The following is an 18,236-nucleotide window of genomic DNA, read 5'->3' on the forward strand; positions in this document are numbered from 1 at the left end:
TTCCTTCTCCTGTCTACATCTAACCGAGTGGAGAGATCTTGGAAGGTTGAGATTCAATCCCCTTTTTTTTATTTTGTTAAATTATTATATTTTTAAAATATAATCCGAAAAAAGGATTAAATTTTATTTTTATATTTTTTGGTTATTTTTGAATAAATTAAAAAAAAAGATCCTAGCTAATAAAGATTATCTAGAAAAGTTAAATTCTGTTAATTTTTTTTTTAAAATATAATCCTCAAAAGGATTAAATTTTATTTTTATATTTTTATATTTTGATTATTTATTATTAAATAAAAAAATGCCGGACAAAATACGGTGTTCACAGTTGCAATTCTAAAAGAAAATTAGATCAGTCAAAAATAGGCTGTTCTCTCATTATTGGTGGCTTTAGAAAAATATTATAAAAGAAACCCAAAAAAAGAGAGAGAAATTTTAAAATGGTGAGAAAGACGTTATAAAGAAGTCATGTTGTTCTCTTCTCTTTAATTTGTGTCCTATACGTACATGTGTGAAGAGCACCAGATGATGAGTTCTTAAATTTCCACCATGTCTCTCTCGATTTTTTTTCTTTTCTTACGCAAAAGGCAAGCAAAAGCTTCACTAATAGTTAACAGACCTAATAAGGTTCAATCCTGGGTTAATACAAACATCAGGAAATTCATTAAAAATGATAAGGTATTCCTCCTCTAAGTGAACTGTCTTGGCCAGAAAGTTGGCGACCTGCAGACATTCCCTACTAGCATAGTGCAAAGTAACATCCCGAGCTTCACACACAAGTATTCACGTGTTTCGAATATCTGTCTCAAAAGGATGATATATTAGATTATCCCTCCCAATAAGATTCAGTGCATCCAAGGAATCAGTAAGCACTTGGATTTTATCAAGACCTCGTTGCATACATATCTGTAACCCTGTCTAAATACCCAGCATCTCTAAATCCCAGAACCCAGTTGCCTTGAGAATCTCGAACAGTACCTCCACACGCTACATGTCCACTAGCTATAACAGAGCCATCTACATCTACATTGAGCCGGAGATTCCTTGAGGTAGGGGCTTCCAATTCCTGTTACTCGTCTTGTTGGGTATTGAGATGATGCTCTCATGCAGCCTCATGGTTGAGCTGGCTCCCTCGCTTGCCACCTTCAGTTTCTCCTGGTTCTCTCACGATCCAGGGGCGAACCCACGTATAACCTAAGGGGGCCATGGCCCAACCCGACTTCTCCCACTTTAACAACATATACAAGGGAGTATATCGTCATGGCTATGGAGTTTTGGCCCCCCTCCCAATAAAAAAACTCCATACCCCATAACCATACACACACATGCATGCATAAATATATGTATGTATCTTATTTTGTTAGTATATTAAATAGATACTCTTTCATTTATAATATTGGACATTTTTTAGAAGCTTTATTTGGTCTAAAATATAGAATATTAGGTAGTTTTAATAAATTTTTTAACTATACTTTTATTTTATTTGTTATTTCTTTTGAAAAAGTAATACATTAGGATTTCAATTTTCATTATTAAGATATTTATATAAGACATTTAATAAGGATACAATCAAAAAGATAAGGAAAAAATAATCATCGGTCCCTATAGTTTTATCAAATTTTGCTTCTAGTCTTTATAATTTTTTTAGTGTTGTCAATTTCTAGGATTTCAATAAGATTGGGTGTTGTTTAATTTGTTCCTTAGCTCCTCATAGTTTCAGTGTTTTCAATCCTTAAAATGCTGAAACTAATAAGGACTGAAACTATGGGGAACTAAAGAACAAACATCACCCAATCTTACTAAAATTGTAAAAATTAAAAATATTAAAAAATTATAAGGACTAAAAACAAAATTTAATCAAAATATAAGGACAAATGATTGTATTTTCCTAAAAGATATATAGATTTTTAAATTGTTGTCTTCAACTAGCTTTTTTTTTTTGGTACCATCAAATAGTTATCAATACCCTACATTTTAGGTTGGAGTTAGCAAGTATAAAATACTCTCTCCGATAAAAAATATTAGGTATTTTTTTAAAAATTAAATATTCAAAAATGTTAGGAATTTTTAGTCTTTCAAAACATAATTATTATTTTTTTTACAAAAGTGCTTCTATTAATAATGACTTTATATTTATTGTAGGGTATTTAATAGAGATAAATATAAAAAGATAGGATTAATTTGAAAGCAGGTAACTAATTTATTGGAGGATGAGATTCGGTTAAAAATGTCTTACATTTTTTAACAGAGAAAGTAAGTTTTTAAATAAAATATTTATTTTTTTCATTATTTAAATTGCATATATTATTATTGATTAATATTTAAACACATGATTTTACTATAACTATTTTTATTTTTAATTTTTTATAATCATATATAATTATCGTATGATTTTTATAGTTAATAAGATTATCTTTCAAAAATTTTAAAAAATTTAAGACAACAAACATTATTTTTATAAATTTGGTCCCCTCCATTCACATGCTGGTTCCGCCCTTGTCTCTATCTTTATGTCTTTTACTGCACTCTCTCTATAAATATTATTATATAATTATATACACTCACTCCGATTTAAGGAATTTTTATTTTTAAAAATTTTATAAAAAAAAATTTATTTTTTCCAGTTTTTCCCTTATCCGCAATTAACACCCATAATTTTTCATGCATAGTTACTCATCCCACATTAACTAATAATATAGGGATAAAAATGGAAGCACATTTCTTAAAACTACAAAACGTTCTACATTACATTATGGACTTAAAAAGTGTGTGTAATTGAGTGTCGGGGTTTCTTTAATTAGTATGAATAATGTAATGTTGCTTTCCAATCTTGGATATTTTTATGATCGAAACCATGCATGATTTAATTAATTAAAACATTTGAGTTTTAAGAAATATTTCATTGCTAGATCTTTATTGAATATTGATTACTGGAGGCAATATTCTGACTCTCAAATTAACTAATGAAAGTTAAGAATGGGAAAAATAAATTACTTAATGCTTGAAACATTCCTGTGTAAAATTTATGAGTTGAATCAAGAGAACCCTCTCTTAGGTGACCCTCATTCAAAATAAGAGGGGATGATATTTACTACATGCTTAGTACACAAAAAACTATTTTAAAAAAAATGAAAAATGTATCTAAAAAAAATTGAAATGGATTTATGTTCAATTTTCTTCATAAAAATATTTTTCTATCTACGAATATTGTATTAATAAGTCCTATAAACACCTAAAATTATTTATTCTTCTCTTATGTGGATTTTAGGCCCATATTTTTTTTTTTTTGCAGAATTTGGAATTAGTCGAATTGTTCATCGTTATGCAGAAAGTGTAGCCTCGTACAGGATTTAGATGCATGCATGATATATAGATCTGAAATGACCCTTCTTTTTATATTTGCGCAGGCATATAATTTAAATTAATTAAATTGATCTTCAAGTTGAGAAGACTGTACGTGGTGTTTGTGCGTGTGTGTGTGTGTGGTTTTTTTTTTTTTTTTTTGGCATTATCACTAAGGAAGCCTAATGTCTTGTTTATACTTTCATCTCCCAGCAGCAACCTCAGATGGAACAAATGCAAAGGACAAAGTTCAGAGTAGACCTAACAATGATGTATAACATGTCATCCTTCCATTTCTTGTATCTCCAATAGATCTAATTAATTCTAATATATAACAATTATTATAATTGTATGTATGTATGTGAATAAGATACGATGCTTGTCTGATTTAAAGAAGCCTATGTAGTGAAATAATTGGGAGATTCTCATTTGTTGAAGGACTTCGATATATTGAATCAAACGTTGCTGCAGCTCATGATGGCAAACAACTTTCTCCAATTGGATTTGATATTATCTTTTCTCATTTAATTGATCAAACCAGAAGAGAATTTCACCCAAAACAGGGAATTGGAACTCCAAAGTACCATTGTTTTTCCTTTCTCACCTTCATACACATAGCATATGTCTCAATTCCTGCAGAGTGTCATGCGTGGCCGAAATATATCAATTCTTTCGCAAAACCTTGGACAATAAAACTATTCCAAGGGCATAAAGATTCAAATGTATCTATCTTTTTTTTTTTAAATCCCATTTTACAAATGTCTTTTGATTCAATTTAAGAATATGAAAGAAAAGCATATATGTACACACACTTGAGGTCTTTTATATATTGTAACTGTAGTGGTTAGGTAAGCAAATTAGAAGGATGGAAAGAATATGCAGCATACATTTCAGAAGGACTTGCTTTGACAAGAAGTCACTTATTAATTTACAAGTTTAAGAATATGAAAGAATTTGGTTGTAAGAAAAGACAATTGCATATCATATTTCAATAAGTAAACATTCATTAATTAACAAGTATTCATTTATGTTTAATAGGAAGTTATTCGCTAATTAACAAATTCAATATAATATGAAAGAACTTGATTGTGGAAAGGGACAAGTATAGATCATGTTTTAATAAGTACTTATTCAATAATTAACAAATATTTATTTGTATTGAACAAGAAACCATTCGCTAATTGAAAAATTTAAAAATTTGAAACAACTTGATTGTGAGAAGGGACAAGTGTAGATTATGTTTTGATAAATAATCATTCATTAATTAATAAGTACCTAGTCACATTTAATAAAAAAACTATTTGTTAGTTGACAAGTTAAAAAAAAAAGAAACAAGAAAAGAAAAACAAGGGTATTATAGTCTTTTTCCATTTAAAATTATTTTTAAATCATTCTCCTTGCATTGATATTTCAATATCTTTTAATCATTGACTGATATTAAAATATCCTAGTGGTGCTTGAATGATATTTTCACTACTTATGATGATGATGATGATGATGATTATGACAATATATTCACTAGAATATATGATAAGATTTGAGTCAGATACTGCATTATAAGGAGTGAATTGAATATGCAAAGGAATGAAAAAAAAAAAACAACGAATGGAAGATGCACTATTGGCCTAAAGTAGAAAAACACGCCATACTCTTCCACACTTTTGCCCCTACCACACTCAATGGCAGCAGTAGTGTAACACACTTGTCACACTTGGAAAAATGCGACACGGACGGCGCATGAGCAGAGGTTCTAGCTTTCGCGACGGGAACCGAACAGAATAAGGAGTCGTCATCAAGATTTTGAGGAAAATCTCAGAAAACCATTTAAAAGGAGGATAAGGATGGTCTGCGAAAATAGAAAATAGGTTCGGGAGCTGGTTGAATGTTGGGAAGGTATTAGGCACCCCACAACACCCGTTCGTCAGAACGGTTACCTGAAGTGAGAAATATTAATATGGTTTTAAAATTATTTTAATTATCCCTTTTATGTTCATGTGTTTGATATAAAAATAATAAGAATTAAGTAAGAAATATTTATTTATTTACGAGGGAGGACTTAACTCAGAATCTAACTCTGAGGCCTACGTATCCTGTGATGGGGATCAAAGTCCACTAGTTCGGGCTTAAAAGCTTGTTGGTGAAAATATTTTTGAAGAAAAATTAATTAGAAATAATTTACCATTTTGCAAATAAAATAATTTCTGAAATTTTGATATATGTGTTTTAAATGGAAAAAAGTAATTTAATTTTAATTATTTTCTTAATTTTTGAATTTTTGGAATAAAGAAAGACAAGAGTTTTAAATTATTATTTTTTATGTTTTATGTTTGGAAATTTTAACTGCTATACCTACAGAGTCTTATTGGTTTATATAATAATGTAATTATTCTAAATATCTGCAGAGATTCTAAAATCTCAAATGATAAAAGAATTTAGTAACTTAAGATATTTTTTAAGCATATGTATATGTTTTTAAAGAATCTTAATCGTCATACCTGCAAAGCCTTATTGATTTATATGGTAATATGATTATCTTAAATATCCGCAGAGATTTCAAAATATCACACCATAAAGGAATTTAATTTATTTAAATACATCCTTAATTTGATTAATTTAATATATAATTTATATATATATATATATATATTTTAAAACTTAATCATTATATCTGTAAAGTCTTATTGACTCATACGATAATACGATTATCTTAGGAGTCTACAGAAATTTAAAAATCTCACATAACTAAAAGATATAATTAATAAATATGATTATAATTTAAATACATTAATTTGATTAATTAATTTTCTAAATTGTGTATTACTTGATTATTTTCTAAAATCATTTATTTATTATAAAAATTGATAATCACTATATCTGTGAGGACTTATTATCCCCACAATGATGTGATTAATTTAAGTCTCTACGAAGATTCTTGAAATCTCATATGAGACTTAAATAAATTATTAATTTGGATTATAAAAGGAGAGTTAATTTTAACATATAAGTTTTGCTCTCGTATCTATGAAATCTTATTGATTTACACAACACGAAATTATCCTGAATATCTGCAGAGATTCAAAGTCTCACACAATAAAAGGATTAAATAATATTCACTTTGAATATATTTTAATGTGTAATTATATAACACATATTTTTTAATATAGAAATCCTAATCGTTATATCTACAAAGTCTTATTGACTCACGCAGTAGTACGATTATCTTAAAGGTCTATGGAGTTTCAAAAATCTCACATGATCAAAAGATATAATTGATAAATATAATTATAATTTAAATTCATTAATTTAATTAATTAAAATTATAAAAATGTTTTTATTTTATTTATAAAATTCATTTATTTATTTACCATATAAATTGTGAATCACGATATCTGTGAGGATTTACTATCCTACATGATAAGGCAATTAATTTAATTCTCTATGAAGATTCTTAAAATCTCACGTGAGATTTAAATATTTATTATAAAAAAATTAATTTTAATAATGGGTCTCTAGAACCCATATTAATATATACAACATTAGTTTTCATACCTATAAAATCTTATTGATTTACACAATAGAGGATCATTCTAAATGCCTATGGAGATTCTTAAAATCTCACACAAAAAATAGGTAATCAAGATATTTGCATTTGCAGGCAATGCATAATATGAATTTAACATTTAAAGGAATAGAGAAAGAAACTATTTTGACACTTCACCTCTTCTTTTAACTTAAGGATGTATTCTTTAAGGTTTTTTTAAAAAAAATTGGCCTAATGCTCAAATATGGTTTTTGAAAGGAAATAATGATAGTCGTAGTTATAGCATCTGACAATTAGAATAAACAGGATTCATATATCATCACCATCATTAATCACCTAATTTATTTCTCATGAAAATTAAAATCAAGTTGATGTCTTAAAATTATTTGTGCGTGAATAAACAATAGTCCCATATTAAACATATGCATGCTCTTAATTTTTTCAAAATAATATGATTATTTGAATGAATAAAGAAAGCATATGAAATTTTTGAAAGAACTACAAAATTTTAAACAAGAAAGAGCCAAATCAAAGCTATGACATAATTGTGCATGTAAAAGATAACTTATGAAGAATGGAACAAACTTATACCTGACATTGCATTAAGTAGCCTCCATGAAAGGTACTTGATAATGCGGTTGAAGCTTGAGTTGCTTCCATAACCTTCTCTATCACGAACTGCCCCAATATAAGAACTTCAAGAATCTTTCTCCCACCCTATGAAATCACGAAACGAGGTTTGATCCAACACCAATGAAAATGTAAGAAAGCCACAAAGCAAAGTTACGTTCCTCCTCTTCAACTGAAAGAAGTGATTTGTGATGAACTTCTACTTACAGATTTTGAAGAGTAAAAAGAACAGAATAACATTGTGATGACCAGATTTTACGTGAGAACGAGTCATCAACTCAGTTGGAACTCGGAAGCTCAACTCAGTTGGAACTCGGAAGCTGGAAGTGAGAGTATGTAGAAAAGATGATCAGTGGGTGCTGTCCAGTTTCTATTATTTCTCCGTCTAGTTTTCTCTCTTCTCTTCTCTTGGTCCTCTCTCTTTTTCTGTGTTGTTTCCTCTCTCTCCTCGTGTTCTTTCTTTCCTCCTCTTCTTGGTGCTCTATTTCTCGTGCTCCAGTTTCTTTTGTTCTCCCTCGGTCCTTTCTCGCTCTCTGTCTCCCGCTCAAACGCCCCCAGCTCTCTCTCTTTTTCCATTTTATTGTGCTCTCTTTTTCTACTTCACCGTCGAGTTTTTTTCTGCTATCTCCTTCTTCTCTTTCTGCTCTCTCTCCTTTCTCATCTGTGCTCTCTCTTTCCTCCATGCTGCGTCTATTTTCCTTCTTTTTCCGTCTCTTGCTGCTCTGTTTTTTCATTTTTGTCTAGTTTTTGTTCAGGCTTTCCTCTCTCGGTCTCGTGCTCTGTTTTTTGTTTTTTTTTTCGGTCTCTCCCTCTCCTCTTTTTCTGCTCTGTTTCTCATCCATTTTCACTTATGCTCTTTTTTCTTTCACTCTTTTCTTCCATTCTCACTTCCCATGTTCTTTTTTTTCTTTCACTCTTTTTCCGTTTTGAGTTCGGATCCCTCCTTTTGTGCTCTATTTTCGTGCTCTCTCTATAACGTGCCTCTGTTTCTTCTTTCAGTTCCTCTCCCCCGTCTCTTCTTTCTCGCTCTCTTCTTATGCTCTCCTTTTTTATTCTCTCTCTCTCTTCTTTTCTACTACCATCCGCATACGTGCATCTCCAGCTCTGTTTTTCTTTGCTTTTTCGTACGTGCATGCGCTTCTTTTTCTGCATACATCTCTGACTCCTTTTCTTTGCGTGTGTGCGTGCTATGTTTCTTCTCTTTTCTCTGCATGACCGAGCACTTTCACGTCTAATCTTTTCTGCGTTTGTCTCTAGTGTTTACACGCGTTTCTCTATGAAGCTTTTCTGCAGTCTGTGTTTTCGTGTGTGTGCTTTGGTTCTGCTTCTGTTCTCTCTTTGTTTGCTACATAACCGAAGCTTTGGCTCTGCCTTCATATCTTCTTTTTCTGCTCTTTGCTTCTGGCTAATCTTGTGTCTGTGCTCATTTTCTTTCTACGTTATTGCTCCGTGTGTATCAGCTGCACCTGAACCGCATAAGGCTTGTGATGAAACACTGATCCATCAACGTTTCATCCAGGCTTGTGATATATATATATATATATATATATGTATGTATGTATGTATGTATGTATGTATATAATGAAAAATAATATTTAAAGCGAGAAAAGTTAACTCTTAAAAGTTGACTCCCAATATTTTTGAATGATTGAGATAATTTGAGAGAGATTTTAAAAATTTAAGCAAGATTATTAATTTTTTTTGAAAATATAATCCTCAAAAAGATTAAATTTTATTTTTGTATTTTATTTTTTTGTTATTTTTAATGAACTAAAAGAAATAAGATCCTAAGCAACAAAAGATTATCTAGGTTAAAATAAAATTAAACCCTATTATTTTTTTTGAAAATATAATTCTAAAAAAGACTAAATTTTATTTTTATATTTTTATTTTTTTTTGGTTATTTATCATTATTTTTATTAAATTTTAAAAAATATTCGGATAAAATACAATGTTCACAACACTCTTTTCGTCCTGACCACACTTTTTGATGAATAGATCAAAGTTCTTGGAGGCCAAGCCCTGTCTATCCTCCTCTTTAATGGTGTGAGGAACCCTAGAGGGGACGTGCAGACACCAGCTTTGGAGGAGAAGATAATGAAGTTGGAGGGGAAGTCTGTTGGGGCTCCACGCGGGACTTGTGTTTCCAACACAGGAAGCGGAGGACTTGCTTGTGAGTTCAGCGATTAAAGTGAGTGCACTGACAGCCAATGACGGCGACAAACTAGTAGGGCTGCACAAAAGACTGGACGGCACTGGACTTCACCCTAACCCGAAGTCCGGTCTCTTTCATGAAAAAGACTGGGTTAGGCAACCCGTAGTCCAGTCTTGTCCAGTAATAACCCGAAGATTAACAGGACCGGACTTGGTCCATAGGACTGGGAGACTGGTCCTGTCAGTCCAGTACTCACTTAGCTTTTTTTCCCTCTTTTTATTCTATGAGAGGCAATAATCCATTCCAACATAATAAACTCAATTAAGATAGTAAAAATACTTATAATAATAATAAATCCATAATAATTTCTAACAATAAGAAAAAAAATTTTTTGTTATAGTCTAAATTATTTAAATTTATAAACTTTAATAAAAACAGTACTCAAAAAATTCAACAACACTATATTACAATAACAATTTAGAAACAAACTTAATAAATCTTTATGCAATCATCTCCTTAGCATCAATTACACTTTAAATATTTATCAAAAATAAATTAATTATAATTATAATAAAAAAAATTAATAGGACTGGACTGGACCAAGTGGTCCGGATGCCTGGTCTCTTGTCCAGTCCAACCCGAAAAAATAGTCTGGTCTTTTTAGTCCTTTTGGTCCTGAAGGACCAGTGACTATACAGACCGAACAAGACTGAGACCATCTCGGGTTGGACTGGACCAGACAGGACTGGGAGACTTTTGCACAGCCCTACGACAAAGTAAGTAGAGTGAATAATGTTTAATCATGCTTTATTTAGTCACTTTTTATGTGATGGGCCCAACAAAATTTGGCCCATTTCATGTGTCCACCTCCATGAAGCAAGCCAGGACAACCATCAACAATACAACCATTTTGTAACCCAATTTTTGGTTCCTCCGTGTTCAATTCTTATTATGCCTTTACTATATTATTCGTTTTGTTTCTTTTGTAATTTTGAATATATTTTACATTCAAAGTAAATTATTTTCTCTTTGAAAGTGAAACATATATTCTTCGTGATACAATATGAATATCTAAAATCACATACCTTTTTACTAATAAATAATGATGGGAAAAACTATATACCTTTTCTTTTCTTTTTGTGGCACCAATGAACTCATGTCATATTTGGGATATATTCAATGAGAGAATTTTTAAATCCCACAAGTGATCTATAAATTTAAGACGATGGGATTGTTAAGAACTATGTCTCTGATGTTGAGCACCTCATCAGGCATCTCCTTTGCATGAATCACATCCTCTTTTTTGTAAATCAAGTGAAGTGATCTGCTCATTTTCCAGTACACATCTTTCACTTCTCTTGACATTTTGCTTCCTTCTTCCTTCAACACTAATCTCAGCAGCTCCTTTCTCTTCTCCTCAATCTTCCTCTTTATCTTCTCCATGATCTCTTCTTCACTCTCTACCCCACACCCATGAATCAACCGCAAGCTTATTGAGTTGATAAATTTCCCTTGTTCTTTTTCCCTCTGCACGAACATCCACAATTTTATTCAATTATTACTGTGTCACAACTCACGGTAATAATTAAAAATAGTTAAGAGGAAGGAAAAGATTCACCACCTGGTATCCATTGATATCATTAAGATAACGCCCATAAAGACTAACAATCTCAAAGAGATTATTGTATTCATCACTTTCCACGACAGCTTGTGGAATCTTGGGTCCAAGAAGATACATTACAGGGATAATTATTGGTCCCAAGGCCATTGATATAATTCCATTATGCTCATATTCTTCTACACTTGGCACGCACCTGTTTCTGCACCATTCTGCTTCCTTCAACTCAGACCGCAGCAAATCTATTGTCTGATCAACAAACATGTAAATATATATATATATATACTGCATACTTCATTTAGGGTAATGATTGAATTAAGAAGACCAAGTTGAGACTTAGATAATTGTGATCTTACAATCTGAATCAAGTGGTTCAACACACTACGTCCTTGAACTTTATATGCTTGGGTTGCAGTCTCACAAATTGTTTTCTTAAGTGTTACGAATATTATCTTCACCGTGTCGGAGCAACTTTCTCTACTGACATCTACGTCCCACCTGAAGTTCAATGTTGAAAACATATAATCTCATATATATATATATAATGTGCAAAGAGAGAACATCATAAATGGGTTCATCATTGCAAAATATATACTTTTCCATCAACTGTATAAGGTTTATGTGTTCCTCTTCAGTGCCCCAAACGTCATAGAAATCATCGACCACACATCCAAGCAAGCTTTGTTTGGCCCATGCCAGACGTGCTTCGCGATGTTCAGGGGAGGTAAGTGTGGCAGCGACTGTCAAGAAGGAATAGGCAGCTTTTGTTTTTGAGATTGGAAAATGTAGTTTCTCCATTCCACTCTCCATAAACCACCTAATTGTTATCATTTACTTATCAGTGATTCACAAACTGGCATTGAACAATGTTTAAAGATGTAATAAACATTTTGGGTTCTTGAGAAAGATCCTAACTTGTTAAACAGATCGAGTTCTTCACGAAATAACAATTGGGAGTGATTGAAATCCTCTGCTCCCAATTCTGGGAATTCTTTGTTAGCGAGGTTCATAGAACTGAACAAAAAGAGCCATAATATATATACGAAGTCAATAAATTATACTAATTCAAGAAGCTCCCATAAAAAATGGAGCTAATTGTGGTCCATATTATAATGTATGTACCTATATGAAGATTTCAAAATTCTCTTTTGATCAACCTGGTAATGCTCTATAGATCTTCGGTTAACTATCAAATCCAAATAAGCATGATGAGGAAAACGCAGAGCTAAATGTACCTGAAATTAATATAGGAAATTATTTTTTAGGTCAATTGTCAAAAATAACTTAAAATTGTTGAAATTTGAAAAACAAAATTAAATTTGTGAGATTAAGATGTGCGTGTGGAAGCACCTCATTGTCAATACGATTAGAAGCTGGCTTATAAGTATTTCTTGAGGAAGTGGATAAATATTCCTCAAGAAAGTGTCCTGTCCAGAAGTTTAATTCTTCCAAAACTAAATCACTTGAATGCAATACTATATGTGAAGCTTTATGTAACTCCAAAACAGCCTCAACATCCTTTAAATAACCCTGAAGGGTATTGTAAAATTTGTCTTCTGAAAAGCGACCAAGTATGTCTGAAATAAACATATATGAGAGTTAGCCAATTATTTTATTATTGGGAGAATAACAGTAAAGTCTTAAAAGAATAAACTATTGATATTTAGGTTTTTAACAATTCTTTTTAAAAATGAATTATAAATATTGATTCAAATAATTGTAGAGATAAAAATCTCAATTGCAAATTGAGAGTTACATTTAGAATTTAAATGTTTTATTTATAACTAAAACTCTTGTGTAATTATTTAAATTGAAATTTGCAATTTATTTTTTAAAAAATTCATCAAAGATCTAACTATCATTAATTTCTTCTTTTAGATATTAACTGCCATTCTTTATTTATCATTTCATATACACATAATTTTATTTTTTATTAAAAAAAGACACAAACCTGAAGAAACATCATATCCTTGCAAACGTAGTAAACGAAAGGCCAAGGCACATGTTGTGGGTTCTAAAAATATATCATCTTCCTGTTGCCACAATCTATTTCAAAATCAAAATTGAAAAACAGATTAAATTCTGCAACCCATTTTCTTATTTTCCCACAGTAAAAAAAAATTCAATTTCAAGCCTTTCACTCACAGAAAGAAAAAATATGAATAGTTAAACTTACCTCCATGTCTCGTCCAATACACTTTGGATTTCCTCCTTAAAATGGCGATTAATCCCCAATTTTTCGAGACTATCAACCACAAGGAGTCGAGCATACACATCAAAAGGATGTACTGTTGGAACTGAAAAAGTTATAAATTTTTGTATAAACACAACAAATATATCAGTCTTAAAAATTGTTATGCATAAGAAATCATGTCCATCAAAGGTTTAAAATTACCAGCATCCCCAAATTTATCTGAGAGAGATAGTAGATAATCGAGACCCTGGGTATTGTTAATGTGAATAAAAGCTGCTGCTGTAGTGGCTGGTGAGTTAAATAAAGATCCATTCTTTCTCTGAAATTTCATAGCCATTTCCCAATTCTGGGACTTCCCAAGTCCTTCTGAAATGTATGCTACATATGCTTTCCATCCTTCTGATTTGCTTCCCCACCCACTACAATTACAAGTGTATATATGCTTATCTTTCAGATTTTTAAATTGAATCAAAAGAAATTTGTAAAATGGGATGAAAAAAGATAGACACATTTTTTAATCTCTTTATGCCCTTGGAATGGTTTTATTATCCAAAAGGTTAAAAGAATTGAATTGTTATCTCTCTTCCAAGCATGAGACACTGCAGGATCTGATATATGTTAAAGAAGCATTCTGTGCACCAGGATGAAATTAAAAATGATACCTTTGGAGTTCCGATTCCCTCTTTTGAATGAAATTCTCTGAACAATTCCCTCCAAGAGGAAGATTTAGATCCAAACTTCTGGTTTGATCAATTAAATGAGAAAAGATAATATCAAATCCAATTGGAGAAAATTGCTTATCATCATGAGCTGCAGCAATGTTTGATTCAATATATCCAAGTCCTTCAACAAAAGAGAATGTCCCAATTATTTCACTGCATAGGCTTCTTCAAATCAGACAAGCATCATATCTTATTCATATACATACATATATCAATACCTGCATTGATTTGTTGTTCACCAGCACCCCATTGCTTAAGTGCAACAACACAAGCCAATGATGATAGAAGGGAGTCTTTGGTCAACAACTCATCACGATTAGGAAGACCCCATGATCCATCCTTTTGTTGATTCTCTAATAACCATTTTAGGGACTTAGGGAATAAAGGAGTTTGCAGAGAAGAAGGTGATGGTATCATTGCCATCCAAGCTGTATCATAACAAGATACAGACAGTTCAACTTTATTAAGCATCTTCTTTATTCTCTCTTTATTCATCTCTGATACCTGCATTTAATGTAATTCACCATCTTATTATTATTATTGTTTTATAAATAATTGTTATATATTAGAATTAATTAGATCTACTTGGAGATACAAGAAATTGAAGGATGATATGTTATACATCATTGTTAGGTCTGCTCTGAACTTTGTCCTTTGCATTTGATCCATCTAAAGTTGCTGGTGGAAATGAAAGTACAAACAAGACATTAGGCTTCCTTAATGGTGATGCAAAAAAAAAAAAAAAAAAGCACACACAAACACCACTTACAGTGATCTTCTCAACTTGAAGATTAATTTAATTAATTCAAATTATATGCTTGTGCGAATGTGAAAAGAAGAGTCATTTCAGATATATATATCATGCATGCATCTAAATCCTGCAACAGTCAACATTTTCTGTATAACCATGAACAATTCGACTCATTTCAAATCCAGTAAAAACAACATGGGCCTAAAATCTACCTGGTCACCTAAGGGAGGGTTTTCATGATGATTTAACTTATAAATTATAAACAAGAATGTCTATAGCATGAATTTATTTTTTCATTTATTCCTACCTTTGATTTATTTGGGAATCAAAATATTACCCCCAGTAATAATTCAACGAAGATTTGGAAATGAAATATTTTTAAAACTTAAACGTATTAATTAAATCAATCATAAAAATACACTCCCTCCGGTCCTATATTCTAGTCCCTTTTAACAATTTCACCAAAACCATGGAGATGCATTGATTCAATCCCTCAAATTTAATTTTATCGATTTGATCCTTTATATTTTTTTTAAAATTATCATATAAGTTCTTGAAATTTTAAAACACAAATTAATTCTCGAAATAATCTAATTTGTAAATTAAAGTATTTTGATAACCTTACATGTATAATATGTAGTTAAATGAAAACAAATTAACCCTCAAATTAATTAATTTTTATTAATATATAATCACTTTCAATGTGTTTTATTCTCTTGTATTTTAAAATTTTAGAGCCTCTGTTTTTTTTGCCTAAATAATTATACTTTTTTTTCATTAATATACATAGCTACCATTAATATTCTATTATCCATGTCAATAAATTTTAATAGTATTACTTTTTTTTTAAACAATAAAGACGAAATTCATAATCAAAGTAAATTTAAGGGAGCAAATTGATAGAAATTAAATTTGTGGAATCAAATTGATAACTGAAACAAATCTAAAGGACTAAAAGTTGCATTATCCCTATTTAAATTACTGATGTTGTTTTAAAAAGAAGAAAATTCCTGATTTACCCTTACTAAATGAACTATTTTTAAAAAAAATCCCTTGCATATGAAAAATTATGGGTGTTAATTGTGGACAAGCTAGGATAAAACTAGGAAAAATAAATATTTTTTCATCAAATTTAGAAAAATAAATAAATTTTTAATTTTTAAAAAGCATGAAACATGTTGAAAGCATCCTAATTTATGAAACGAAATGAGTACAGTGGAGAGCGAGAACCTGGAGAAACCGAAGGAAGGAAGCGAGGGAGCCAGAGAGACATTGGTTGCCCACAAAATGCAGAAGGAATTTTTTTTCTTTCTGCGCAGCGTCTGGTGCTCTTCACACTCGTTTGTGTGTGTGTGTGTGTATATATATATATATATAGGACAGAGACACTCTAGATAATTAATTAAATATCCTATTTTTTGTTTTTGTCTTGTAATATTTTTTCTAATTAATCCCCCAATCATGATGGAGAAAGCAGCCTATTGTTGACTGATCTAATTTTCTTTTTCTTTTTTTTGGAATTGCATGATGCGTAATTTTTTCAATCTTGGGATGGGCATTCAAAGGGGGTGTGGAAAATATGGATGTAAGCATGCAATAACTGACTATCATGATGATACAATGTGTTTGGTGGTGACTGGTGAGATTGACTTGGTCAGCATTTAAATGAGTTTCCAGGCACCGCACTAGAAGTACAAATATCAATCTCGCGCTTGTAATTAATTCAGCTCATATCCTCGTAGTAATATAAGTCTATAATTGTGTGAAAATAAAATAAATTTCTAATTTTATTTATATTTAAATAAATAATTTAAATTCACATTACATTTTTTTATAATTAATTAGTTTAAATAAAGATAATATTAGATAAATGTAATACCTTATATTAAGGACTATCAATCAATCTCTTCTAAAAGATGTGTTATGGTAAGAAGAGAGAGGAGTATTTGGTATACAAAAAAGTGTTTATAAAATACATACTAAAATATTCAACAACTGCATTTCTCTCTCTGGTTTTTTTTTTTTCCCCTTTCTACTATCTGTGCATTATTTTGCTATCCCTTTCATCTTAATTTATAAGATAACTTTAGACAAAAATGCCATCATGTCAATAAAACTTAATAAATATTTTACAATATTATTTTTTTGAAAACAATAATATCATTTTTTAAAAGTACTCTTTATTTAATAACTTTAGAGAGAGAGAAGAATAAGAAGAAAAGGATAATATGAAAAAAATATTTAATGAAACATTATTTTTATACAATAATCTTATAACTTAAAAAAAAAACAGTCGTACGCACTGAATCACCTCTAAACTTGACTTATAAACAACAGGCACAAAGGGGTATTTTTCATGGTCCTCAAACCAATCAATGTATATGTACGCTTGTTCAGATAAGAGAAGCTTAGTATATTTATATATGACTCTGTAAATGGACTAAGGTAACACTTACCTTTTTTTTTTTTCTCTGCACTTTATGATAATATTAATACCTCTATTTATTTTCTGTTCACTAACACCGCATTACGTAAGTGGATTAATAGAAGCCAAGGTAGATTATGTACAGTAAAACATTTCATCACAGTGGAAAATATTTTCGTTTTATTTTATATATAGTTCAAAATACGGCCCTACAAGTTTGGAAGAAAAGCATGCTGCTTCCCGGAATTGTAGGTAGGTCTGGAAAGGACCTGACTATTATATAGGGCGGAGACCAAGTCAAAGGGGTTCTGGAAAATATCATGCAATGAACTGACTATTATAATGTTATAATATTTTTGGTGGCGACTGGTGAGATTGACTTGGTCAGCATTAAACAAGTTTCCAGGCACTGCACCGAAAATAAAAAGAGAGATTACATTCAGCTTCCGTCTAAGACAATTATATTAATCTGGCGGTTGTTATTAATTCAGTTCATATCCTCATGGAAAATCCAACCGTCTCATCCAAGCGGAACAAGTGGGTATAAGTCAATAGCTGTGTGAAAGTAAAGTAAATTAGACACTCCTTTAAAATTAAACTCTCTCTCTCCTTTTTTTTAAGTTGAGGGTGAAGTTTCCAAGGTTCTTTTTTTTTTTTAATTAGACTCTTTTTAAATTTTTACTCAGCTCATGATATTGGTACTTTCATTAAGACATTAGTGTTATAAAAAAAACTATCCACAAATCCTTCAGATTGGCAAGAGACAGAGTGAAATCTCATGCAATAGAACTGATAGGGACACCTCTTAATATATTAGTATTTTAAGATAAGCTTTTTTTTAAATTTGTGCTCATCATAATA

At 30.7% G+C, this 18,236-nt stretch overlaps 1 protein-coding gene and 1 long non-coding RNA gene across 3 annotated transcripts; both read right to left on the bottom strand.

Moving 5' to 3' along the window:
- Positions 1–3,641: 3,641 nt before the first annotated feature.
- On the bottom strand, positions 3,642–8,791 carry LOC129299289 (uncharacterized). Its single transcript, XR_008590534.1, has 3 exons — positions 7,718–8,791; positions 7,472–7,597; positions 3,642–3,972 (listed from the first exon to the last, which is right to left on the bottom strand). It is a non-coding gene; the product is annotated as an uncharacterized LOC129299289 (long non-coding RNA).
- Positions 8,792–10,780: 1,989 nt separating this feature from the next.
- Positions 10,781–16,269, bottom strand: LOC129299288 (terpene synthase 6, chloroplastic-like). 2 transcript variants are annotated; one of them, XM_054937758.1, is made up of 14 exons: positions 16,181–16,269; positions 14,822–14,877; positions 14,418–14,703; positions 14,140–14,320; positions 13,679–13,896; positions 13,460–13,580; positions 13,235–13,329; positions 12,634–12,860; positions 12,406–12,518; positions 12,199–12,297; positions 11,879–12,100; positions 11,640–11,781; positions 11,287–11,532; positions 10,781–11,192 (listed from the first exon to the last, which is right to left on the bottom strand). In XM_054937758.1, the coding sequence occupies exons 1-14, from the start codon at positions 16,221–16,223 to the stop codon at positions 10,875–10,877; spliced, it is 2,367 nt and encodes a 788-aa protein (XP_054793733.1). In that variant the 5' UTR covers positions 16,224–16,269; the 3' UTR covers positions 10,781–10,874. The 2 variants fall into 2 exon arrangements, with proteins under 2 accessions (XP_054793733.1, XP_054793734.1); XM_054937759.1 differs by lacking the exons at positions 11,879–12,100; positions 12,199–12,297.
- Positions 16,270–18,236: the final 1,967 nt, after the last annotated feature.

The sequence above is a fragment of the Prosopis cineraria genome, unplaced genomic scaffold (genome assembly GCF_029017545.1).
Source record: "Prosopis cineraria cultivar Desert tree isolate PC_DT_omini unplaced genomic scaffold, ASM2901754v1 PC1109, whole genome shotgun sequence".
In the NCBI taxonomy this organism is placed as follows: domain Eukaryota; kingdom Viridiplantae; phylum Streptophyta; class Magnoliopsida; order Fabales; family Fabaceae; genus Prosopis; species Prosopis cineraria.